At 43.9% G+C, this 26,245-nt stretch overlaps 1 protein-coding gene across 1 annotated transcript in view; it reads left to right on the forward strand.

Annotated features, from left to right (window-relative positions):
- The window catches only part of LAMA2 (laminin subunit alpha 2), a 1,107,608-nt gene that overhangs the window by 984,006 nt on the left and 97,357 nt on the right, over nt 1-26,245 (forward strand). The window contains exons 53-54 of the mRNA XM_030196530.1: nt 4,279-4,417; nt 8,831-8,842. Coding sequence (XP_030052390.1) covers nt 4,279-4,417; nt 8,831-8,842 — 151 coding nt within the window. The remainder of the gene's footprint in view (nt 1-4,278; nt 4,418-8,830; nt 8,843-26,245) is intronic.

Raw genomic sequence — 26,245 nt, forward strand, 5'->3', positions numbered from 1 at the left:
ATTTGGTGGGGCACTCTACAAAACTATTCCCACTAATGTCCCACCACCCTACACACAGCTCCACCACTTAAACTGCCATCCCACAGCTGTCCCACCAATGCACAAAATGCCTCTGCTCCCCAAAACTCCCCTTGCTACTGCCCCACCACTCCAAATTGCCCTCCCCTCCTCCAAAAAAAAAAAACACAAAACTGCCTCAAATTTGTTGGGTTCAGTCCCCCAAGGACCCTTCATTATTATTATTATTAGCATTTGTATAGCACTACCAGACGCACGCAGCGCTGAACACCTGATACAAAGAGACAGTCCCTGCTCAAAAGAGCTTACAATCTAAGTAATACAGACAAACAAGACCCTGATATACCCTGAAATGCCACCAGGTTGCACCATGTTTAGTTGTCCACCAGAAAGAAATTGTCCGAAGGCAAAGCTGACTGCCACTGGCTAAGTTAGATCCAAATATTCAATGCTGGGCATTGTCTGGATACTGACAGTGAATATCTGGTCAGTGGCAATACCTGTAAATCAGTGGCAGAGCCAGAAATTTTCATCAGAGGGTGCATCTCTAGCAGGGTTGGGGTTATTGCACAGTTCTTAATCATTAGGCTCTTGCACTCGTACACAACACTATTATTGTTCTCATGTACTTTAAAGGCCGCTGATGTAAGGAATACAAAACAAAATGCCAGGGCTAAACATATGCCTATGTTAATTACTTGTGTCAATACATTTCTTGCTTACTTGCTTGCTGCAACTGCTGATTTTTCAAACTGGCCAGACACTTTGCAAAATAACACAAAACCCTGCAAAAAGACATTCAAAACCTATATAGGAAACTTACTAAAACATAATAGCCCTAACCCACCTATGAAAAGACAGTGCTATAAATATTACACTTGGCCCTAGAATACCAATACGCTTGCTTCCGGGAAACTGGAACAAGACGGACTGTTACAGATTCCTACACAGACACCACATGCCAGCAGAATCCTTCACCTCAGTCACAGGTGCAGAACATGACTCTCACCTGAAGCAAAATAGAGGACTACAAAAACATGCAGAGAAAACTGAAATGGAGACAAAAACTAAAACCAGAGATACCAGACTCTGCATGTCGTGCAACACCACAGAAATAGAAATGCATGTCCTCTTGTATAGTGCAAAATAAAGCCGACAGATGTAAATTCTCAACACTGACATTTTTCCTACCTTTGTTGTCTGGTGATTTTATTTTTCTAATCACCTTGTTCTCAGTCTCTGGTTCTGCTGCTTCCCTCTTAACTCTGTTTCCCAGACCTCCTGTTCATTTGCTATTTCTTTTCTACCCTATTTTCTTCACTTCCTGCCCTAAGTCTATGTTTGGCACTGATCTTTCTTGTTCAGCTTTCTTCCATTTTCTGCCTCAAAGCTATTTAGTTTTCCACCTCCCTTCCCTTCCCTTCATGTGCATCATTCCACCCTTCCCTCCCTGTGCAGCACTCCCCCCTCTATCTTTTCCTTCCCTTCATATGTAACATGTTTCTACTCTTCTCTTCATATGCACCATTTCTCCCTCTACCTTTCCCTTTCCTTCATGTGCAACATGTCTCCCCTTTTCCATTCCCTTCCCTTCCTGTGCAGCTTGTCTCCCCTCTTCTCTTCACATGCAGATTCCTCCTTCATGTGCAACATTTCTCCCCTCTGTCTTTTCCTTCCTTCCCCTTCCCTTACTGTGCAGCATCTTTCCCTCCCACAGGTCCAATCTCTTTCCCTACCTTCTTCTTCCTTCCCAATCTGGTCTCTCTCCCCTCTGCCACAAGTTTACAAACTCATTGTAGTCACTGGCAGCCATTAGATCAGGCTTTCCCTCTGCCACGTCCCACCCATGCGGCAAAGGGAAGTTGCAACAGAGCGAAGGACCCCGGGACTGACTAGAGGAAAGCATGATCTAATCGTTGCCGGTGTCCACAACAAGTTTGTAAACTTGAGGCAAAGGGAAGAGAAATCAGACCCAAGATATGAAGGAGAAGAAGGAGAAAGATAGGGAGGCAATGCCGGAGTATGTGGACTCTGGTTGTGGTGGAAGAGGAGTGGCAAGGCAGTTTTTTGGGTTGGCACATGTCACTCTGTAACAACGCCTATGACCAGCTGCTGACAGTGGTGCTTACGCAACATACACACCATGTATGGCTACACCACTGTTGTAAATTATTCAAGTACAGCCAATATTCAATGGGCAAAGAATGGACTGCTATTTAAGAAGTTCTACTTGTCTGGTTAGCTGTGTGGACAGAGCACTAAATAATACTAGTGCCTGCATAGCTTTTGGGACTCTGCCCTTAGAGTAGACTGCCTCAGCTCTGTCTGGCGAGTGTTGTGGAGGTCAGAAGGGAATATCCAGTGGCACTGCCTGGTTAAGTGCTGCTGAATATCCTTTCCTGAGGTGCTCAGCATGATTTAACCAGAAAAGATTCTGCTGCTTGGCTAAATCCTTTTGAATATTAAAAAAAAATTTTTAATGAACAGATACAGAGGGAGGAATTCAATCAATGGCATCCAAAGATAGGCACCACAAAGATCCACGTTAAACCAGGGCCAAGCTTTGATCACCCGCATTTACACCTGCTGAAACCTGTTGTAAATGTCGGCTCTAATTTCTGGCAGTTGGGCGCACAAATTACAGTATTCTATAGCATCACGCCCAACTTCTAGGAACGCTCTTATCCGCCTATGTTCCTCCCATCGCCATTCCCCTTTAGAGTTGCACACTATGAAATTTAGGCAATTATTGAATGTTAACGCCTTATTAACTATTTAATTTACACACGCACCTGCCCTACGCACCCAAATTTTGGCACAACTTTGGGCGACCTATACAGAATCAGCCTGACAAATTGCATTGGTTAATACATAGGCAAGTCATGCAGTGTTTGTTGGAAGGGGTTTCCGTGACTATCAGATGCTTGCTTCCTGGATGCATAGAAAGCTTGTTAATCAAACCACTTCATCTTCCTTGCTATGGGGAGGATCATTTTCCATCATTTCCCTAGGAAACTTAGCCTGTCTGAAAAATTCCCTCCATTATCTGGCTAAAAGTGAAAGGAAGGGCAGGTTCCTTAGCAGACATATTTATAGCAGTGGTGTAGCTACTATGGGGCCACGGGGGCCTGAGCCCCCATAGATTTGGCCCTGGACCCCCCCCTGCTGATGACCCTCTCAACCCCCGCTCCTGCCATCAACCCACCGTTGCCGTCTGCTACCTTTGCTGGCGGGGGACCCCAACCCCCACCAGCTGAAGTCTTCTTCCTTCATTCTATTTCTGTGAGTCTGATGTCTGTTGTACGTGCAGGACATCAGACTCAGAAACCAAACAAAAGAAGAAGACTTTAGCTGGCGGGGGTTGGGGTCCCCCGCCAGCAAAGGTAGGCGACAGCAGGCAGGCGGGGGGGTCGAGAGGGTCGTCGGCAGGGGGGGGTCAAACTTGTTGGAGGTGGTGTCGGCAATGGCACCGAGGGGGGGGGGCTAAAATGTGCCCCCTCAACTCGGGCTCTGGACCCCCTCCCACCGACTGGCTACGCCCCTGAAATAGCAGGCTTTAGTAAAGTTGTCCTGGGAATTTTTAGCTCAGAGAAGGAAAACAGCGCATGCAGATATGTATTTTAAATGTAGCTTCACTAGGCTTAGATTTAAAGTATGGGCTTCCCTAGGCAATGTAAAATCCTCCTCTCCCCCTTGGAAATCATCAGAGGGTGTGGGGAGAGTGTTCTTCACCCCCAGATTGCCCTTGCTCAGATCACTGCTTCTTCCCATGCCCTCTTTCTGCTTCTCCAACAACTCAGTGAAACCGTACTACTGTTGTGTTGAGCAATGCCCGCAACAACTGGAAGATAATCTGGACGCCATTTACTGAATCCACGTCATGGTGTGCCCACTTTTTACACAAGTATACCCGTGCATTGTGAGATGAATGCTATTCTCCTAGCCAAAAGAACTCATTATTCTGTTGATTGGGTTAATTCTTGTTGGCAGGGAAGTCACACTTTCTTTCTGAGTGATTCCCCCAGCTCAGTTTGTCATGGAGCATCTTTTAGGCAGCAAATAGCTTTTTCAGACTATACATGACAAATCAATATGAAATATATATATATATATATATATATATATATATATATATATATATATATACAGGTATGGCATAGCTTGAAGTTATATTTTTCCTGCAGGAACAATTTTACAGGATGAAATATCTCGTATTATTGCACGTTTTACTGATTTCTCTCCTCCATACCTGTTTTCCAGCCAATATCTCAATAGTGGATTTAGACAGCAATGAAGAAGACAGTGTCGGCACAACTTCCACAGGCAGCAACTTTGGCCTAAACCTGAAAGCAGATGAGAGAATATATTTTGGTGGATTACCAACAGTTAGAAACTTAAGGTAATTGAACTCGAATGTCATCTGGATCCTGTAGTGACTACAGCCTAATATGGGGTTGTTCCAACTGTAATTCTTCCCATTACAAAGTTATGTGCTATTTATTCCATAATGACATAACTTGTATCGATAAGCAGCATAGTATAAAACACAGACAAGGGGCCCTTTTACTAAAGCGTGGTAAGGTTTTGCACTTACATTGCGTTAAAAAGAAAAAGTAATGCACAGTAAGTGCAAAGCCTGTGCAGTAAATGCAGCAGGCATGCTCAGCATCTTCCTGCATTTACCACAGAGGGTAGAGCCACACCAGATACAATCACGTTATATGAGTTGCCAGAAAGCACTCGCTATCTGGCACAGCTTATAACGTGGCGAGACCCTTGCAGAAATAAATAAATAATCCAAAGATATATGCCATGGTGTTACTTTCCTCAAACACAGCCCCCCTCAATCTGACACCCTCTGCTTACCTCCCTCCCCACCATCCAAATCCCACCCCTCCCTAATTCAAGTTCCTGACCTCTCAATTCCCCCCCCCCCCCTAACCACATACCTCAACCCCATGATGCAATCCCTTTCCAATCCACACAACCTTCTCTAACAGCAAAGGTCTGCCGAAAGCCCTGCCCACATGTGCCCACTGGAAACCACCTCAGACTGCTCTGACCATCTATCACCCTCGAGCTATACTCAGAGGTGATCATAGGTGTCCAGTGGACCAGGGTAGGAGTGGTGCCCATCTGCTTTTGTCCGTTTGTCTCCATCTCTTACAATAGCTGCCATGAACCCTAGTGGTATTTTCTTGGTGCTACTGCTAGGCAGGGGCGTAGCCAGACTTCGGTGGGAGGGGGATCCAGAGCCCGAGGTGAGGGGGCACATTTGCGCATTTTAGCCCCCCTCGCCATTGCCGACACCCCCCCCCCACCATTGCTGACTGCCCCCCTGCCATTGCCGACTTTGCCCCCCCCTGCCGCCGACCCTCTCGACCCCCCTCCCGCCGCCAACCCACCATCGCCTACCTTTGCTGGTGGGGGACCCCAACCCCCACCAGCCGAGGTCCTCTTCTTCTCGCAAAAGGCTTCCTTCTGTTTCTGACGTCCTGCACGTTGTACACATTGTACGTGCAGGATGTCAGACTCACAGAACGAAGCCTTGTACTTGCAGGACATCAGAAACAGAAGGAAGCCTTTTATGAGAAGAGGAGGACCTCGGCTGGCGGGGGTTGGGGTCCCCCGCCAGCAAAGGCAGGCGACGGCGGGTTGGTGGCGGGAGGGGGGTCGGGCGGGTCGTCGGCAGGGGGTCCAGGGCCAAATCTGCGGGGGCCCAGGCCCCCGTGGCCCCACGTAGCTACACCACTGTGCTAGGGGTCAGCCTTCCATATAAGGAGGCAATCTTCTTATATGGAAGCCTAACCCCTAATGACAGTACTGCTAGACTACCACTACCATTTTCAGACCTGAAGCCGGACAGGCGGGAGCAGAGGGGGAGTGCTCCCATCCCAACCCACTGTATCTTGTATGATCACCTCTGAATAGGGCCCGGGAGTAATGGGGGGGGGGGGCAGGAATGGTTGGGGGGGGGTTCTGATGAGCACAAGTGGGCAAGTCTTTTGAGTAAGAGGAAGGGCCTATAGACTTTGCTGATCAGAGGGGGAATGTCATCAGGCGGGATAAGGGATGTGATCACAGGGGTTTGGGAGGGGTCAGGGACTCGGATCAGGGGAGCTTCGGGGTGGGGATTTGTATGCTGGGAATGGAATCAGATGTGAGGGAGTGGAAAACTTTTTGGAAAAAATTGTCATTGTGCCCCCATCATGCCCACTCAGCCTGTTAAGCAACTAGTAATGCCTGCACTAGCTGCTTAACGCATCTTAGTAAAAGGTCCCAAGAATAATTATTATTATTGTGATTTCTACAGGGCGCACTACATGTATGCACATAACAAAAGAGTTACAATGTTGTCAAGACAGATCAGACATACAACAAAATGCAAATAGGAGAGTCTGAATTAAAAGAATAAAGCCATGATTAAAGAGGTTTAAAGGAATTGATTATAGGTGTATCTAAATTCAAGGTGTGGTTTTTCATGGAAAGGGTAATTCTATAAGAAGGGGATCAAGAAAGCAGGTAAATGACCTGAATACTAGCACATAAGCACATAAATGCCACTTTTCTGCCTACACACTTTAAAATGTCCCCTACATACAGTGGTAGGTAATTTTGAAGGTAGGCATGGGCGAAGCACACAGTTAAAACATGTAAATTCCAGAATACTATCATTTACACCTGCTTTTACTAATCTAGGTGTGGGCTTTTGTACCAGCTACATGGCTGATATATATGGTTGTGCCTAAAATATATGCAGGAAAGCAGGGGCCTATTTTCCTTTACAGAATAGGTGTCAAATAGTCATCTACTTGGCACTTAAATGTAGGCACCTCTGTATAGAAATTCCCTTCTAAATGTGGTGTATTGTTACTGATTGTTAGTGTAATCAGGCATAGAATATTAAATTCAAGGTTTACCACAGCAGGGGCGGACTAACAGTGATCTAGACTCCCGGGCAGTAAAGGTCATTAGCTCCCCCCAGGCCACTACTGCCGCTGCCCCCCCCCCCCCCCATCCCAGATTTCAAAACCATGGCAGTACCTATCAGTGTCCCAATCCCCTCCATACTCTCCCATGGGCAGCCCCCATAGAGCCAGCTGTGCAAGTGCTCTGCATAGCTCGGCAGGTTACTCCTCCTTTTGATGCACACTTGGGGGCAGGACTGGCTAAAAAGTATGCAGAGTTGTAGGGGGCCCAGTGCCACTCTCCCACATGATCAGTTGCCATATGGTCAGTCTGCTCCTGTACCACAGTAAGCATGACTAATTGAAATCCAGGCTGAATGTGAGCTAGAGAAGGAGCAATGAACCAGTGCTGTACCAAGGGCTGTGTAGGGCACAAGTGTGGAGGGGCACAAACTGGAGAAAAGGCGGCTGAGGGGTGATATGATAGAGGTCTACAAAATAATGAGTAGGGTAGAGCGGACAGATGTGAAGCGTTTGTTTACACTTTCTAACAATAATAGAACCAGGGGACACAAGATGAAATTAGAATGTGGTTGGTTTAAAACAAATCGGAGAAAGGTTTTCTTTACTCAGCGCGTAGTTAGACTCTGGAACTCATTGCCGGAGAAGGTAGTGACGGCAGCTGGCCTTGCTGAGTTTAAAGGGGGTATGAACAGATTCCTAAAGGAAAAGTCCATTGATCATTATTAAATTTGGGGGTTTTGCCAGGTTCTTGGGGCCTGGATTGGCCGCTGTCGGAGACAGAGTGCTGGGCTTGATGGACCTTTGGTCTTTTCCCGGTGTGGCAGTTCTTATGTACTTATGTAGTCAATGGTCATCAACAGTCTTCCTTTTTTTTTAAATATCTCATGGTGTACCTCAAGGCTCTGCCCTGTCATCCATGTTGTACATGGTTTCTTTGTGTAGGCTTTTGGGTGCTTAGGTCTGCAATATAAATTATGTGCTGATAATATTCAATTTTGTATTTAAAGATGTGCTTGCACTCGATTGGTACTTGGATGAAAGCAAATTGCTTAAAACTACTACTACTACTTAGCATTTCTATAGCGCTGCCAGGGTTACGCAGCGCTGTAAATTGCTTAAAACTAAATATGGCCAAACAAAACTTGAGTTTTGATGTTGGCAAGCTATCCGTTGTCTAATTTTCCTTTTTCCTTTACTGTTGATTACTACTACTACTACTATTTAGCATTTCTATAGCACTACAAGGCGTACGCAGCGCTGCACAAACATAGAAGAAAGACTGTAGTCCATGAGATTTGATATCTTGGTATGATTTTAGTTTCCTCTCTGTCTTTGGAAGTCTATGCCAAAAAGATAGTACATAAGGTCTTTCAAAGATTGCTAATTGTATGTCACTTAGGGGGTCTTTTACTAAGCAGCAATAAGCCCAACAAGAGCATTTGCCCCAGAAGTGATTTGTGTGAGAAAAGCAGAACATGAGGTGGGGGTGGGAGGGGTGAGAGGGATGCAGGGAGAATTGCCTCAGAAAACTCACCCCTGTCTTAACAGTGAGCCCCACTTATACTATAGATGTCAGAGAGTTTAATTTTAACCTGTACAATTTGACGTGTTCCTCTCTGTGTTGGGATGAAACCATAAATGTTTAACTTTTACAATATTAATGATTTTCTGGCAGGATTCCTAAATTTAAATGATTAATGCTGCCTAAGTACAGTAATTATACGAATTAGCTGAAGCGCAACATCAATTTATGCCATCTGTTCTTGCACTCCATGATTGATATTTTAGTAGGGTAACTTCTCAGTTTTTATAAGTGATGCTGAAATTGAGCATAGAGAGTTAATACAATTAATTTTTTTTTATCTTTTCCTTTCATCCAGTATGAAAGCCAGGTAAAGCTGAAAACTCTCTCTGTTCTGCATGCTTCTTGGATGTGCATGTGTGAAGCAAGCTGATTTTGCTTAGGCTGCTGTGCAGTGGAGGGTTCCTAGTGCTACTTTTGACATCCAGCTGTTATCTCGGGGCTGTGAAATCAGAGAGCTGCACCTGCTGATACAACAGAAGCCTCGCCTACGTGCTTAGTGCTGTTTTCATGCACGCTGCACACACCGTGCACCCTTATCACCTTTCCCTGCAGCTGCACAGCTCTTGCTGGCTTTGTTTTGAGTTAGAAACAGGAACCTGCTGGTAGAGATCAGTGTCTAGTCTGTATTTCGTATTACAATAGCTATTCCTGCCCAGCGTGGGCTAACCCAATGGCTGACAACCCGTGAGGGGGGGTCATGTGTATTAGATATGTTGTTAGTCAAGGGAGATAGGTCTAATTCTTCTACCTGCCAAAATCAGCACGATCATACCTAAACCTCCACTACCCAAGCAGTAAAGGACTCAAATACAAATCCACCTATGCATCCAGCTTTTCCTACTCAAGCGCACAACTATGGAACGCACTGTCAAAGGCAGTAAAAACTACGCTCGACCACCTAAAGTTCCAGGAAGTACTAAAAACAGACCTGTTCAGAAAAGCATACCCCACCGACCCAACATAAAAAAATACCTGGATACCTGCAACACAACGTAACCAAAGATCGTAATGACACATCCTAATTCTTCCTAACTCTTCCTCTCCCTCTCTATTTCCCCCCAAATGTACCTAACATACATGTACCACATTGTACTACAATCTCACCTGTATTCATTCATACCTTGTATTTGTTCAGACCGGAATCGGCTAACGCCGTTAACGCTACTATGTAAGCCACATTGAGCCTGCAAAAAGGTGGGACAACGTGGGATACAAATGTAACAAATAAATAAACGGAATAAATTAATGGGCTGGGAAATAAGGCTTTTTTAAAAAGTAGTTAGCAATTCAATAAAAGCTTAAGAGAAGCCTCTGTTTTGGATAAATAGCTCCTCTTCCCTATAGTCCTTGCGGGCTAGGTGCTCACTTAGTTCTGGATCCAGTTTCAATAGGTTGTATGGAAACCCTGATATGGATCTGCAAATGTGTTCATGGAGACACTTCAGACAAGATAATGACGTTCCAAAGTAAAAGCCTTTACTGCTAACTTACCTCAATCTACATTACCCCAAATGCAAAGGACTCAGATATAAAACCTAATATGGATCCAACTTCTCCTTCTTAGGCAGCCAACTCTGGAATGCCCTCCCCAGACCTATCGGATCAATCAGTAACTATCTACCCTTCTGGAAATCACTAAAAACCTACCTGTTCAAACAAGCCTATCCTAATAACCCAAACTAATTCTATGAACCCTACTACCCATCGCATATCCTGGAGACAACGACAATGACCATGACTATCTTTCCCACCAAAATTCCCTATGCTCATCCTGCAATCTATCCCCCTCCCGCCTCCTCTACCCTTGCTCACACCTCTCCTACTCCCTTCACCCCTGTCCTTCTCTACCCACCTATCACTCTTGTTATTGTGCTATACTTAACTTTCATTTTCTTTATCAATATCCTGTAATCCCTATTACTATGTAAACCGCATTGAACCTGCTTTGAGTGGGAAAGCGCGGGGTACAAATGTAATAATAAATAAATAAATAAAACTGATTCCTCAGATCCAGCAGTACACATGGTAACAGGCATTATGGCAGCTTCACAGCATACAAGCACAGATGCATAATAGAGGTGTGATCCATTTTTCCACAAACGCTTCTAGGATACTTTCTTTCCCTTTCTTTGGACTTTAGAAATCCCTCTGAAACTTCACTGGCCTCCTGTCTCCTAAGGACCATTTGGTACCTGATACTGTAACTGCTTCAATCTTTCCTTACCATTCCTTTTCTCCCCTCCATCTCTTGACTGCTTCAGACTGCAGTTTTAATCAAAGGTTAGGTAGCTCCCACTTTTTGTCATCTCCAAACTCCACACAGCCAACCTGCTCAGGCACACTACGCCGGACACCAGAGACACCACCACAGGAACTCTTCTGCATGATTCTCTGCATCCACCAGAGGGCACTAAAGACCAGATGGGCTTTTTCTCCAGCAACACAGGCTAGTGCAACAAAGAAAAAGGGGTCCTTTTACTAAGCGTGCTTACCGCAGGTTAAAAAGCACTACCGTGCAGCACGCTCTGGCATCCCATGGCAGTTTTGAGATCAGCATGTACTACCCAGACGCTATTTTTTAGTTCTGGGGGAGTCTGGGGCAGACAGTAGGCGTGCTCTGCACTAATCAGTTAGTGCAGCTACATTGCCGTGTGCTAACCAGTTAAGATATGGTTAGAGTGTGAGCCCTTACCAACTACAAAATAGGTGGCGATAAGGGCTTGTGCACTAATGGCGAGGCACTAATGGGGAAATTAGAGCATGGTTGTTAATAGAAAAAATGGAAAATATGGCCATTTTACCACTGTGCTAGAAGTGGCCACAGCGTGTGGGAAAAACACGCGCTGGGAATAGTGCTGGCCACTTTTTAGCACTGCTTAGTAAAAGGGCCCCAAAAAGAGACGACAGAGTAAGAATTTACAAAGGCCACATAGGACAGATTCACACAGTAGCTTGTGGAAAACAGGTTGGGTGCCTACTAGTGAAGGTTTTTGTCATGAGATGCCTAGCAACCGTCTGGGGTTACCCTGCAGCCAGCCGAAGGGTCTGCCCAGCACTGCCCAGACTCATCTGCACCTGGGCTCCTGCTCTATTCTGGCACACTCCTCCTCCTCCCGGCTGGCTCCCACTCACCTCTGGGATAGTCTCCCACACTCAAGTTATTCCCCGGTAATTTCTAGGACACTGGGGCCGCACTTCAGGGGTACCACAGTTTCTAGAAAGCACCCAGAAACCCAAAAACACAAACCAGAATTCTTAGTCAGTCCTGGACAGCAGAGCTAATAAACTATAGGTTTATTATCATGAAAAAGTTGCTCAGTAAACATTTGAAAAACCAAGTGGAAAAGTACATCAAGCAATAACAGATAACCAAAACAAGGATTAACATTAAAACTATCTAACACTTGTTACTACCTAGGTAGCACCTGGGGAGTTCAGAAACTTAAGTGTTCACAAACCTTGACGAGGATCTCAGGACAGAGATGTTTCGTAACAGGTTTTTTTTTTTTTTTATTTAATTGCAAATCTTTTAAAATACTGACTGGAGACATTACTAGTCCAAAACTGTAGTAATGTCAGTATGTTATTTCTAGCAAAAAAGGTGCCGGTACTCAAATGCTAGGCCACCCTTCAAGGGTGGGGTGATCACTGACAGACCCACCCCACAATGGCCAGGCCCCCCTGCAACCAGTCACAGAATCTATGACAAGGCAGAATTGGTGTGTAGAGCCCGAGCTCTTTCATTAAAACTTGGGGTCCATAGGTCAATTTCAGCAGATAATGGAAAAGGTGCCGGTACTCAGTACCCCCAAGTACCCCCTCCAAAAAAAGCCCTGAGTAATGTACAGACTAGTTTATATTAAATTCAACCCAAATAAATTTCAGCATGACCTTTAGGAAGAATTCACTGGGACTTGCAGGGAATTTGTGTGAAAAAAATATCCAGTCACACTTCTTGTTCCTTTTCCTTTTTACCATGGATGGCTTTGAAATCTGCAAGTCTGCTGTGGATTTTATCCATATTAACATTAAAAAAGGCTTGCAAACGAATTTGGCAATCCACAACCTTGGAAAAATATGCATGAGGGATTGTTTTTGGAAAAGTACTCATCTCAGTGTCTGAGTGATGCTCCCTAGCAAATGCTGAATTAGTGGAATTGGGTAATTTATAATCTTAGGGGCCAATTTTATAAAGGTTGCCAAAAGTTAGATGTGAAGAGCAGTGCAAATTCTATAACAGCATCTTGGTGCCCAGAGATACTATAGATTGCTAGGGTAAGTCAGTGGGCTCACATAAATGCTCCCGGGGCAGCCCAAGGCAATTTGTCGCCCGAGGCGAGGGCTGAGATACTCCCCCCCCCCCCGCCGCCGGCCATGGTCTGGCATCTCCCCCCACTTTCCTCCTTCAACCCCCTTCCCTGAGCCTACCTTTGTGTTCCAAAAGATGGCAGCGGCAATGATTGCCATGAGGCTGCCCTGTCGCTGGCACCAGCCTCTTCTCTCTATCGTGGCCCGCCTCTAAGGAAACAGGAAACTGTCAGACACAGACCACAGTAGAGAGAGGCTGGTGCCAGCGGCAGGGCAGTCAATGGGGGTTGCTGCCATTGCCAACTCTTAATAAACAAAGGTAGGCACGGGGAAGGGGATCAAAGAAGGGAAGAGGGAGATGCTGCTCCCTAGCAGTGCCGCCTCAGGTGGCCTAATGGTAGGGCCGCCACTGAATGCTGTTCCCCCTGTGACTGTTCTCTTGCATTTACATGCTAAGACAGGTGTTCATGTAAATTGTAGAATACCACTGAGCATGCGGCTAGCACTTCTGAGCTTAACTGTAACACTCATCGATAAGTTCTAGTATTCTATAACTTAGATGCACAATTAACGCCTAACTTTAAGTTACCTGTGATAGAATGAGGTGGTTAGAGTTCATTATGAAAGGAGCCAGTTGTGTATTTAGCTCCCACTAGAAATATGTTTACTGGTCTTGATTGGAGGAAAGTTGTGTGTGTTTATTGCTGCCGTATAGTTGCACTGTTTCAGTTTAGTAAAAGATGCCCTAAGAAGTGAGACTGCAATTTTTTTTTTTCATTTTGGAGACCGAAATAAAAATTGAGTGCATATGTGACTGTATATATGTAGAAAGGGCTAAAATATTGCCATTTACATTTGTTCTTAGCACACTTCCTTATAAAAATATCCCCAGAATGGCATAGAATAAGCTCCGATGATGGATAAGAAAATCAAAACCCATTCTGCTTTGCTTGCTGAGATGCCTTATAGCAACAACTAGCTTATGCATTGCTGAAAATACGCTGTTATAAGCCATGCTTTATTTTAATTTTAAGGAAAAATCACTACAACCAGATGCAGCTTTGCTTGTCATGCCAATAGTGTATTCTAGTTGCGTGTACATTATCTAGCATTATTTTTTGTCTTGTTCATTATCTGTTGTTCCTTCAAATTTCCTGGTTATAATTTCTATTGACTAGAATATTAGCAACGATGAATGAATTGCCTGTGTGTCCTATGTTAAGATGATGCCACTGTAACTAAAGCTTGTTCTATTTTCAGAGTTGTGAGCTTGTTTAAGCCAAAGTTTTCTCTTCTACCAGGATAGAGGACATGATTAGGAAGGTGGTTATTTAGCCACAAGACCTGGAATTTCCGACCCAACAGTTTTAGACTTGTAAATGATATGGATGCAACCTCTGTCACCAGATATTGGCCACCAATCTTAAGTTAGAAACCTCAAGACAGAGAAGGGAGCATCTTTCAGAAGATAGGCTATTTTCTAGACATTAAGGGGTGTAGTTATCAATGTGGGCTACTGTTAAACAGAGGCATAGCTAGGTGGGGTGCAAGGGGAGCAGTCATTCCCCCAAACAGATTTTGAATAAAACGGTGCCTATACAGATCAGCCCTTCATCTTCATACTGACCCCTATTTTACAAAATGTCTGCCACCCCTGATTTATTAGTTACTAGGTCTCACAGTATAAAATACCACAAGTAATGGTAAAATATGTCTTACCGGTAGCCCACTTTTTATAACTACACCCCTAAGTCTGTTACCATAAGTACAGGGCCTAGGTGTCCCCCCCCCATTCCCCCTCCCATCAGTCATAATCACCCCAAGACCCACCCTTCCCAGAATAATTTTTGTGAACGGGTTGTTTCAAAACTGCCCACCCTCCCTACTGGTTAAAGTACCTTCCATAATTTCTTTGATTTTATGTGGTGCTTGGGAACTATTGTTTTGACTGCAGCTACTTTTTGGCCCCCTTTATAAGCTGCTGCCCTGGGTGACTGCCTAGTCTTGCCTAATGGTTGGGCTGGACCTGCATTAAATGACAGAGGCAGGTGGCACTTTATAGACTAGTGGAGATATCAAGGCGTGACCGTTTGAGCACCAGAGTCCACTTTAGCAGATATGGAGGAGTGGCCTAGTGGTTAGAGCACTGGTCTTGACATCCAGAGGTGGCTGGTTCAAATCCTGCTGCTGCTCCTTGTGATCTTGGGTAAGCACCATACTAGTGCCTGCATTTGCTGTCACCCCATGATCAGAGCCCCTGAGTACATGAAATAATGCACTCATGGGCTCTGAATGCAAATGCATGCTAAACAGGGCTTAATGCATGCTAAACCTATTCCTCCCCAATGATCAGCGAGCAGTATGCCAAACATTGGCGCGCTGTTCATGAAAAACCCTACGCCAGTCTAGTGGCCCTCTTCCCCTCCCCTCCCCGTACCCTTGTTGGAGGAGGGAGGTAACTCCCTCCTTTTCCAGCAATGCCGCCTCAAAAATGGTAGCACCCAGTCCTGCCCGGTGCATCCTGTGATGCGCTGGGCGGGGCTTCACACCATATAAGGGAGTTTCTCTCCCTCCTCCAACAAAGGTACTGGGGGGAGGTAGGGAAGAGGGCCAGTAGACAACCAGGTTGGGAGGGGGGGATGATTTGCGGCCCACTGGCCACCAGTGCTTTACTTGGGGGATGCTAGGGGGGGTGGGGGGCTGGAGACCCACCAGATCTCTATCCCCCCCTGAACTTGTGTTGGGGGGTCCGGGGGGACCTCCAGCCCCTGTGTCACTGGCTCGGTGTGAGGGTACTAGGCCACGGACCTCCAGCCTCTGTGTATGACAGGTCTGGGCTTTTGACAGCTCAGACCTGTCAAGCAAGTGCAGGAGGATTGTGTCTGAGTGCATGCTCAGGCACAGTCCTCTCACACTTTACCCTATGATCAGAGATAATAGCGCACATAAATTTGCAAGATAATATCTCTTATCATAGAGGCGGTAAAGCCCCATGCTGTTCCAATGCTATTTTTAGAGCAATCATCTGGGCATTAGATTGTGAGCCCTCAAGGGAAATACCCAGTGTACCTGAATGTAACTCACTTTGAGCTACTACTGAAAAAGGTGTGAGCAAAATCTAAATAAATAAATAAACACAACTATCACTGAAGTTCTGATACCATGCATATAGTACTGCACACTCAACCTCCTTCAGTATTGTTTTTATCTAGGGTTGGATAGACCCATAAGGACCCTCTGTGGTAGGCTGGCAGGCAGGCCACCCACCAGAGAGGTTCCCTTGAAGGCTGTCTATGATATGTTTGTGCTTATCTGACTTCCAACCAATGTCTATAGACCTATGTGTATTCTTGTCAAGCATTTTAACCCCACAAGTTTATTAAAGTCTCTAGACACTTGATAGAAAGGAGCAAGAGAAGAGGTTATAAGGATAATTACCTTTATTATAGCTTACCACAACAATACAGCAGGATTAGGAGTACAAGCAGATGAGTGGACAGACGGGCAGCATCTCTGGAGGACAGCAGGATCTTCTCTGTCCCCTCCCAGATTTGCCCTTTCTTATATTCTTTCTTGGTCCAATCCAAAGCAATGCATTTACATTCACTCCAGTGTTAAGACTTGTTTATTCCAAACTTGCTCAAACTCGTTTGACCACAAGAATGCTCACAGGAAAAGTCTCCCTCCCCTCTCGGACAGCTACTTTCCCTTTTCCAACTGTTACTTCCCTATTTTACTTCTCTATTCTCCTGCACCTGTTAATACAGATAAACAAGTTTTCTCTAACTAAGAGAATCCATTTTGTAGCTGGGTTCCATTTTGTTTTCAGTTTCTTGATCTAACTTTTCCAATTCAAGTCATCTAGCCCTTCTTCCAGGCTTAATCACTAGGCCTTGCTTTTCCAACAAGGCCTCAATCATACTAGCCATTGGTTTTAAACTTGGCCAGTGTTTTTAACAGCCTGATTTCCAAGGTTTGGCCTTCCACCATTCCAGTGGGGGCTCCTGGCCGTACCATATCTCTACAGTATGCATTTGAAGCAGTTTTCAAACCTGCATGAAATTTTTCTCAAGATGATTGAAAACAGTAATTCAGGAAAAACAACCGAGGTGGAGGAATGGAAGAACCCGTGCGCATGGCCAATAGGAGAGTGGGGTTAAAGGATGAGTCTGAGTCTTCCAATCACTAATGGGCTCATAAATGCAGTGTTTCCTGTGCTTGAGTTAATAGAGCGAGGAACGTGTTTTCAGAGCCATTTTTAAATGTTACTTTTTCCTGATTCTACCCGCAGCAGATCCCTGAGGCAGACTTTGTTAGGCCGAAACACAATCTCGTGTCAGGTCCTTGCTCTGCATTTCTGAGCCCATCAAGTGATTGCAAGACTCATCTTTAACCCTATTAGTTGACAGTTTTTAAATAATGAATGTTCTTTACATAAACCATAGTCTTCTAGAAGATAAAAATGTGATAAATATTTTGTCCCAGATGTTCAATACCAGGCCATGTCTGGGCATCAGCATTAAATAATCCAGACCAGCAGCAATACCCAGAAGTTCTATGTATATAACCGATGCTCAGTGCTGTATCTGCATGGCTAGCTGGGTAGTTTATAGTTTTATTAGATTTGTTAGACAGCTCTAACTGACGAGCAGAGCAGTGTAGATACTAGTTTAAGAATGAAAAGCATTGGAAAAGGAAAAGAACTACAATCTTGGATAGGACAGCAAAAACCATTCACACAAAAAAAAGAGAGAGATGGGAGTGGAAAAGGTGACAGAGGAAATTAAGTACAGCAGAGGATGAGAAATCATGCTTCAAACCAGGGAGGACCCTTAACCAGACTGCTCATCATAAGCCTTTCCAAAAAGCCAGGCCTTAAATTCACTTTAAAATTTTTTAAAGGAGGGATTACTACGGATAGGAAGGGGGAGCCCATTCCAGATGAAAGGCAAGAGAAAGAAAAAAGTTCTTCGTTTAGTGGATTTTTGTTGAGCAAGTTTGGGACCAGGTCAACAACTAACTGGTGATCGTTTAAAGAATGAAGAAGTCTAGCAGGTGAGTATAGGATTGTACTGCAGGAGAAGTAGTTGGGCATGCTCAGGTGAAGGGCCTTAAATGTTAGGGTAGCTACTTTGTGGATTGTTGTTTGACTGGTAACCAGTGATATGCTTTCAAAAGATGCATGATGTGATCAGAGCGGTGAACACAACAAAGAAAGCGAATAGCTGCGTTTTGGAGGGATTGGAGTTTTTTTTTAAGGAGGAACGTGGAAGATCAGCATAAACAATATTACAATAATTTAGCCGAGTCATGAAAAGAGAAAGAACCAAGGCTTGAAAAACATCACTTCTAAAGAAATGACGAATAACTCGAAGTTGACAAAACATGAAAAAGCTAGCCTTGGTGAGATGTGAGACTTGGGGCAGGAAGGTCAGTAAGGAGTCAAAGATAATTCCTAGATATCTAAAGATTTTAACTGGAGTGATTGAGGTACCGAAAAGATTGATGATGGAAGAGGGTGTTGGGAGGGTTCCTGAAAACCAGTATGCGACAGTCTTCTTTATTCAGCACTAATTTGTGGTCTGATAGCCAGGTGGAGACTAAATCGAGTCATCTTTGGAGGGGGTTGATTGACAACAAGAAAGGAGAGGTGGGATATATGAGAAGGATATCATTTGCATAAAAATAAGCAGAAACACCAGTTGATTGTAAAAGAGCTGCTATGTAAATGTCCTGCTTACATGTTAGCTAGGTGGGCAACAGCACTGAATATTGCCATTGCCTGCATAAGTTCCAGGACCGCCAGACTGCCCCGGCTCTGCTACAGCAGTCAGAGGGACTATTCATTTAAGTGCCACTAAATATCCCTTCTTGAGGTGCTCAGCATAATTTAACCAGGTGCTCAGCATAATTTAACCAGGCAGGAGCCTCTCCTGCCCCATTAAATCCTTATGAATATTGGGCCAAATGATTTGAACAGCATTACAAAAATAGTTTTGCATGCTCCCAATAGAATCTGTTTACACTCAGAGTTCAATGGCTTGCAAACACTTCTCTTTGCACCATTGCATGGGTCATAGCATGTCCCTGATTGGTCAAGGAAGAAACTCATGTACATGCATTGTACATGCAGCCCAGTCGTTAGCACTCTGGTCAGTCTGGCTTCTTCAACTACCCAGTGCTAGATTATATTGCAAATGTGAATAATTCATTTTTATACTTTATTCCCCTTGTGCATGTATAACAACCCTGCACTTACCTCATTGTGATGCTTGGCATGAGGACTGATATAAAAAGGTTACCCTATCACCCCCTGTCATGACATGATGATGATTAGAAAATGGAAAACTCATGACAACATCCACTGCTGGATGCAACCAGAGAAGCCTAATGGAACTTCACAGCTGCAGTGGAACTTGAGAGAAAGGTTTAAGTGAATTAAATGTTACTGGGTTTATAGAATCTCTTTTTTCAAACTTCATTCTCTAAAAACAATGTTTTTCTTGCTAGAGGGCTCTGTCACCAGAATGATTACCCCTGTCCTGGCTAGATACCCTCACCTTCAGCTGCAAACATCCAACTTAGATGATGGGCAATTAAAGGGCCATAAAGTCCTCTATCATGCGAATTGCCATTTAAGTAGATGTTATAATTATTTTTGCCCTGTCCCTAGGGGATTCTTTCTTTTCCTTATCTTCTCTCATTCTAGTGTAGGCATGTTGTTTAAAATTGCATTAGCTTGACAAAATACAATTTGTAGTGAAAAGTGCATGCAATTTTGAGTAAACAATTTTTATCAAGCATACGTGACAAAGAAAAAAATTTTGTACTCTGCCTACAGTCTGTCAAGACACAGTGTCCGCTGATAATGAAAGGTGTCCTTCTCTACCCATCAAGACTTTCTGTTTCCTGTGAACACAGTGGCTGCAATTTTCTTAAATCCTTGGAGAAATATTTTGTGCCCATTTTTTAAATAGGTCACTGCTTTTATGACAGCTATCAGAAACAATGGGGGAAAGAAAATAAGAGCCCCCACCATTGTTGGCTGATATAATAAAAATGCCCTTAAATTGCTGCTCCATGATAGAAAGTGATGCATTCTTATGTTGTGGGTTGGGGCCCTATTTTCCAACCAACCTATAGCAGACTTGAGTTCTTGTCCCGTTTATTTGATTATACAGATGTACGCTATAGGTAGTCAGTGCAGAGGAAAATGTCTTTAAAGAAAAAGAAATTCTCTTTGATTTAGTATAGAACAGTGTACAATAGCCTATTTGCTGTGTATGAGAAAGATAACTCATGTTTGTGCTATGAAAATCCTCACCACCATTACCTCCATATCAGTGGTTATTGCAAATGCTGAAAGTTGAATGATATATACCTTTTTAATACCGTGAGGAAGCACAGTACAACTGCAAGAATTGACCCCTTTCTCCTTTATGGAAGTCAGCTGTGCTGTGTATGGTCAAATAGTCACACTCTCCTCAGTCTTATGCTTAAAATATGTGAATCCTTCAAGCCAACAGTACATAGTTCCTCCTAGTATATATATACAGTGGTGGAAATAAGTATTTGATCCCTTGCTGATTTTGTAAGTTTGCCCACTGACAAAGACATGAGCAGCCCATAATTGAAGGGTAGGTTATTGGTAACAGTGAGAGATAGCACATCACAAATTAAATCCGGAAAATCACATTGTGGAAAGTATATGAATTTATTTGCATTCTGCAGAGGGAAATAAGTATTTGATCCCCCACCAACCAGTAAGAGATCTGGCCCCTACAGACCAGGTAGATGCTCCAAATCAACTCGTTACCTGCATGACAGACAGCTGTCGGCAATGGTCACCTGTATGAAAGACACCTGTCCACAGACTCAGTGAATCAGTCAGACTCTAACCTCTACAAAATGGCCAAGAGCAAGGAGCTGTCTAAGGATGTCAGGGACAAGATCATACACCTGCACAAGGCTGGAATGGGCTACAAAACCATCTGTAAGACGCTGGGCGAGAAGGAGACAACTGTTGGTGCCATAGTAAGAAAATGGAAGAAGTACAAAATGACTGTCAATCGACAAAGATCTGGGGCTCCACGCAAAATCTCACCTCGTGGGGTATCCTTGATCATGAGGAAGGTTAGAAATCAGCCTACAACTACAAGGGGGGAACTTGTCAATGATCTCAAGGCAGCTGGGACCACTGTCACCACGAAAACCATTGGTAACACATTACGACATAACGGATTGCAATCCTGCAGTGCCCGCAAGGTCCCCCTGCTCCGGAAGGCACATGTGACGGCCCGTCTGAAGTTTGCCAGTGAACACCTGGATGATGCCGAGAGTGATTGGGAGAAGGTGCTGTGGTCAGATGAGACAAAAATTGAGCTCTTTGGCATGAACTCAACTCGCCGTGTTTGGAGGAAGAGAAATGCTGCCTATGACCCAAAGAACACCGTCCCCACTGTCAAGCATGGAGGTGGAAATGTTATGTTTTGGGGGTGTTTCTCTGCTAAGGGCACAGGACTACTTCACCGCATCAATGGGAGAATGGATGGGGCCATGTACCGTACAATTCTGAGTGACAACCTCCTTCCCTCCGCCAGGGCCTTAAAAATGGGTCGTGGCTGGGTCTTCCAGCACGACAATGACCCAAAACATACAGCCAAGGCAACAAAGGAGTGGCTCAGGAAGAAGCACATTAGGGTCATGGAGTGGCCTAGCCAGTCACCAGACCTTAATCCCATTGAAAACTTATGGAGGGAGCTGAAGCTGCGAGTTGCCAAGCGACAGCCCAGAACTCTTAATGATTTAGAGATGATCTGCAAAGAGGAGTGGACCAAAATTCCTCCTGACATGTGTGCAAACCTCATCATCAACTACAGAAGACATCTGACCGCTGTGCTTGCCAACAAGGGTTTTGCCACCAAGTATTAGGTCTTGTTTGCCAGAGGGATTAAATACTTATTTCCCTCTGCAGAATGCAAATAAATTCATATACTTTCCACAATGTGATTTTCCGGATTTAATTTGTGATGTGCTATCTCTCACTGTTACCAATAACCTACCCTTCAATTATGGGCTGCTCATGTCTTTGTCAGTGGGCAAACTTACAAAATCAGCAAGGGATCAAATACTTATTTCCACCACTGTATATATATATATATATATATATCATATACACTATGATGCTGCTTATTGATAAAGGGCTACATTCTATATATGGCACCAACACAATGTGCGCCAGAAAAATTCTATTCTATAAGCCGCGCTTACAGTTAGGTGCAGTTTATAAAATAGCACTTACACCTGGGAATCATGCCTAACTTTAGGCGCATCCATTTGCACCAACTGAAACCTGGTGCAAATGTACACACCTATATTAGGTGCATATCTCTGTTCTATAACAACGCGTGTTAATTGTAAGAACACCCCTGTTACATCCATGACCCTCCCATTTCTGCACTCCCCCTTTTTAGATCATGTGTAAATTTTAGACACAGATCTCGTGCCTAAATTTACATGCATAAATGCCAATTAAATCTAATTTGTGCCAGTAATTGCTTGTTAAAAAGCCAGTTATTGGTGCTAATTAGCTCTTTATTCAGTTAAATTGCGTGCGCAAGTTGGGCATGCACCCAAATTTACACATGCAATTTTTGATGACTTTGTATAGAATTAGTGGGAAAATGCTTACATTTGACATATAGGACTAAATTCAGTAATTGAAATCCGCAAGGAGTGCTATTCTATAAACAACACTCTGAGTTCCACGCCATTTAAAGAATAGCACTTAGAGCCGATTTCTATGTACAAGGATTTACAGCAACTTAAACCTGCTGTAAATCCTGATGCATAAATTAAGCACGTCTCCCCAGTATTCAGTAATACTCTGCGCATCTTTAGTGAAAGCCCCTGGCTTGCCCGTGACCCCACCCTCTTTTGAGTTGCAGGTCTTTATAGAATAGTGCTTAGCAAGATGGGCGTACAAATCCAAATTGTTGCCAATTAGCACCAGTAATGTCAATTAACACCAAGAATTGTTAGTACCCAATTATTGGTGATAATTGGCAACAATTTGGATTTGTACGCACAAATTTACCATTGCATGCAGGTTGTTTATGGTGATGACTGTGTTGATGTAAGTACAATGCTTCACTGGGTTAAAAAATATGAAGACTGGTCTTGGAAGGGCTGACTTGCATGATCAAAATTGAAATTGCTTCCATACAGGAATGTGTGGGTTTCATTATTGATATTCTTGGATATCAAAAGCTTTGTGCATGATGAGTTCCTTGCATGCTGACTACAGAAATGAAAGCTTTGAGACTTGAAATCTGTCAGCAATTGATCTCCTGATAAGAACATAAAAATAGCTATACTGGGTCAGACCAATGGTCCATTTAGCCCTGTATCCTACTTTCAACAATGGCCAATCCAGGGCAAAAGTACCTGGCAGGCAGAAATCCAAACAGCACCAATCCCAGGGCAAGCAGTTGCCTCCCAGTGTCTGTCTCTATAACAGACTACGGACTTTTCCTCCATGAACTTGTCCAAACCTCCTTTAAACCCAGATATGCTAACCACTGTTACCCCATCCTCTGGAAACAAGTTCCAGAGCTTATCTATTCATTGAGTGAAAAAACATTTCCTCCTATTTGTTTTTCCAAGTACTTCCATGTAACTTCATTAAGTGTCCCCTATTCTTTGTATTGTTTGAAAGAGTAAAAACTTGATTCACTTTTACATGTTCTGTACCACTCAAGATATTGTAGACCTCAATCATATCTCCCCTGTGCCACCTCTTTTCCAAGCTGAAGAGCCCTAACCTCTTTAGCTTTTCCTCATATGAGAACATTTCTATCCCCTTTATCATTTTGGTTACTATTTGAATCTTTTATGATTCCGCTATATCTTTTTTGAGATATGGTGACCAGAACTGAATGCAGTACTCAAGGTGTGGTCACACCATGGAGCGATACAAAGGCATTATAGCATTCTTGGTCTTATTTATCATCCCTTTCCTAATAATTCCTAGCATCCTCTTTGCCTTTTTGGCTGCCGCTGCACACCAGGCAAGAGATTTCAGCGTATTGTCTATGATGACACCTAGATCTTTTACTTGTGTACTGACCACCAAAGATGGACCCTAGCATCAGGTAACTATGATTTGGGTTATTCTTCCCAGTGTGTATCACTTTGCATTTCTACACATTAAATTTCATCTGACACTTGGATGCCCAGTCTTCCAATTTCCTAAGGTCTTCCTGCAATGTTTCACAGTCCGCATATGTTTTAACAACCTTGAATAGTTTTGTTGTTCCAATTTCCAGATCATTTATAAATATGTTAAATAGCACCGGTCCACGGCACTCCACTATTCTCCCTCCTCCATTGAGAGAAATGGCTATTTGATCCTACCCTCTGTTTTCTGTCCAGTAATCAACTCCTTATCTACAACAGAACATTGCCTCCTATCCCAAGACTCTAATTTTCTCAGGAGTGTTTCACCAGGAACTTTGTCAAGAGCTTTCTGAAAATCTACATACACTACATCAGCTTGAATAAACATGTTTATTCATGCCTTCAAACAAATGAAGGAGAATGGTGAGGCAAGACTTCCCTTGGCTGAATCTATGCTGACTCTGTCCCATTAAACTATGTTTATTTGTGTGTTCTGTCATTTTATTCTTTGTAATAGCTTCCACTGTTTTACCCGGTACTGATGTCAGGCTATGAGAATGAAGGTGAAGAATTTTTTCACAAGATCATGACAACTAATGAAACATGGACTCTTCATTATGAGCCAAAAGCAAAGTGCCAGTCCGTGGAGTATCATCACAAAGGTTCACCTGTGCAGAAAAAAAATTCACTAAATTTACTAAAGCTAAGCTCGAGTTATCTGCAGCAGGACCCATTTTATTCCTATGGACCCTGCTGCAAATAACTTGAGCTAAGCTTTAGTAAAAGACCCCCTATATGTTAATCATCTCTCTAACCTCTTGTGCAACTTTCTTTAAATTAGTCACCGTATTTTCTAACTCTTCTTACTCTCTTACCTATCTATATGTTCCATCTTTGCTTATACCCTTCACTGTCAATTAACATGTTCTATTATGTATTGTGTTGACGTGGAGGGGCATAATTGAACGAAAACGTCTATCTCCATGGGCGTTTATCTCTGAGAACGGGTCCGTGAAGGGGCGGACCGAACCATATTTTCGAAAAAAATAGACGTCCATGTTTTATTCGACAATTTGTGAGCTGGGCATTTTTGTTTTTCAGTGATAATGGAAAATGAAAGTGCCCAGCTCAAAAACGAATAAATCCAAGGCATTTGTTCGTGGGAGGGGCCAGGAGTTGTAGTGCACTGGTCCCCCTCACATGCCAGGACACCAACCGGGCACTCTAGGGGGCACTTTTACAAAAACAAAAAAAAGGTAAAAGAGCTCCCAGGTGCATAGCACCCTTCTCATGTGTGTTGAGCCCCCCAAATCCCCCTCAAAACCCACTGCCCACAAGTCTACACCATTACTATAGCCCTAAGGGGTGAAGGGGGCACCTACATGTGGGTACAGTGGGTTTGGGGGGGTTGGACGACTAAGCATTAAGCAGCACAATTGTAACAGGTAGGGGGGATGGGCCTGGGTCCACCTGCCTGAAGTCCACTACACCCCCTAACAACTGCTCCAGGGACCTGCATACTGCTGCCAGGGAGAGGTGAGTATGACATTTGAGGGTGAAAATAAAAAATTGTGAAACATCATTTTTTGTGGTGGGAGGGGGTTAGTGACCACTGGGGGAGTCAGGGGAGGTCATCCCCGATTCCCTCTGGTGGTAATCTGGTCATTTAGGGCACCTTTTGGGGCCTTATTCATGAAAAAACAGGGTCCAGGAAAAGTGCCCTAAATTCTAGCTACAAACGCATACTTTTTTTCCATTATCGGCGAAAGGCGCCCATCTCTCCTCGGCCGATAAACCACGCCCCAGTTCCACCTTCGCCATGCCTCCGACACGCCCCTGTCAACTTTGTACGCTTCCGCAATGGAGTGCAGTTGAAAACGTCCAAAATCGGCTTTCCATTATACCGATTTATTCGTTTTTGTGAGATAAACGTCTATCTCCCGATTTGGGTCGAAATCTAGGCGTTTTTCTCTTTCAATTATAAGGTGGATAGTAAGTAGTATACTATGCCATGCTTTGTATTTATTTATTTAGATTTTGCTCACAAGGTGACTTACGTTCAGGTACTCTGGATATTTCTTTGTCCCAGGAGGGCACACAATCTATGTTTTTACCTGAGGCAATGGAGGGTTGAGTGACTTGCCCAAGATCACAAGCAGCAGCAGTGGGATTTGAACTGGCCACCTCTGGATTGCAAGACCAGTGGCTCTAACCACTAGGCCAC

This window comes from Microcaecilia unicolor, chromosome 3 (assembly GCF_901765095.1).
Source record: "Microcaecilia unicolor chromosome 3, aMicUni1.1, whole genome shotgun sequence".
Classification (NCBI taxonomy): Eukaryota; Metazoa; Chordata; class Amphibia; order Gymnophiona; family Siphonopidae; genus Microcaecilia; species Microcaecilia unicolor.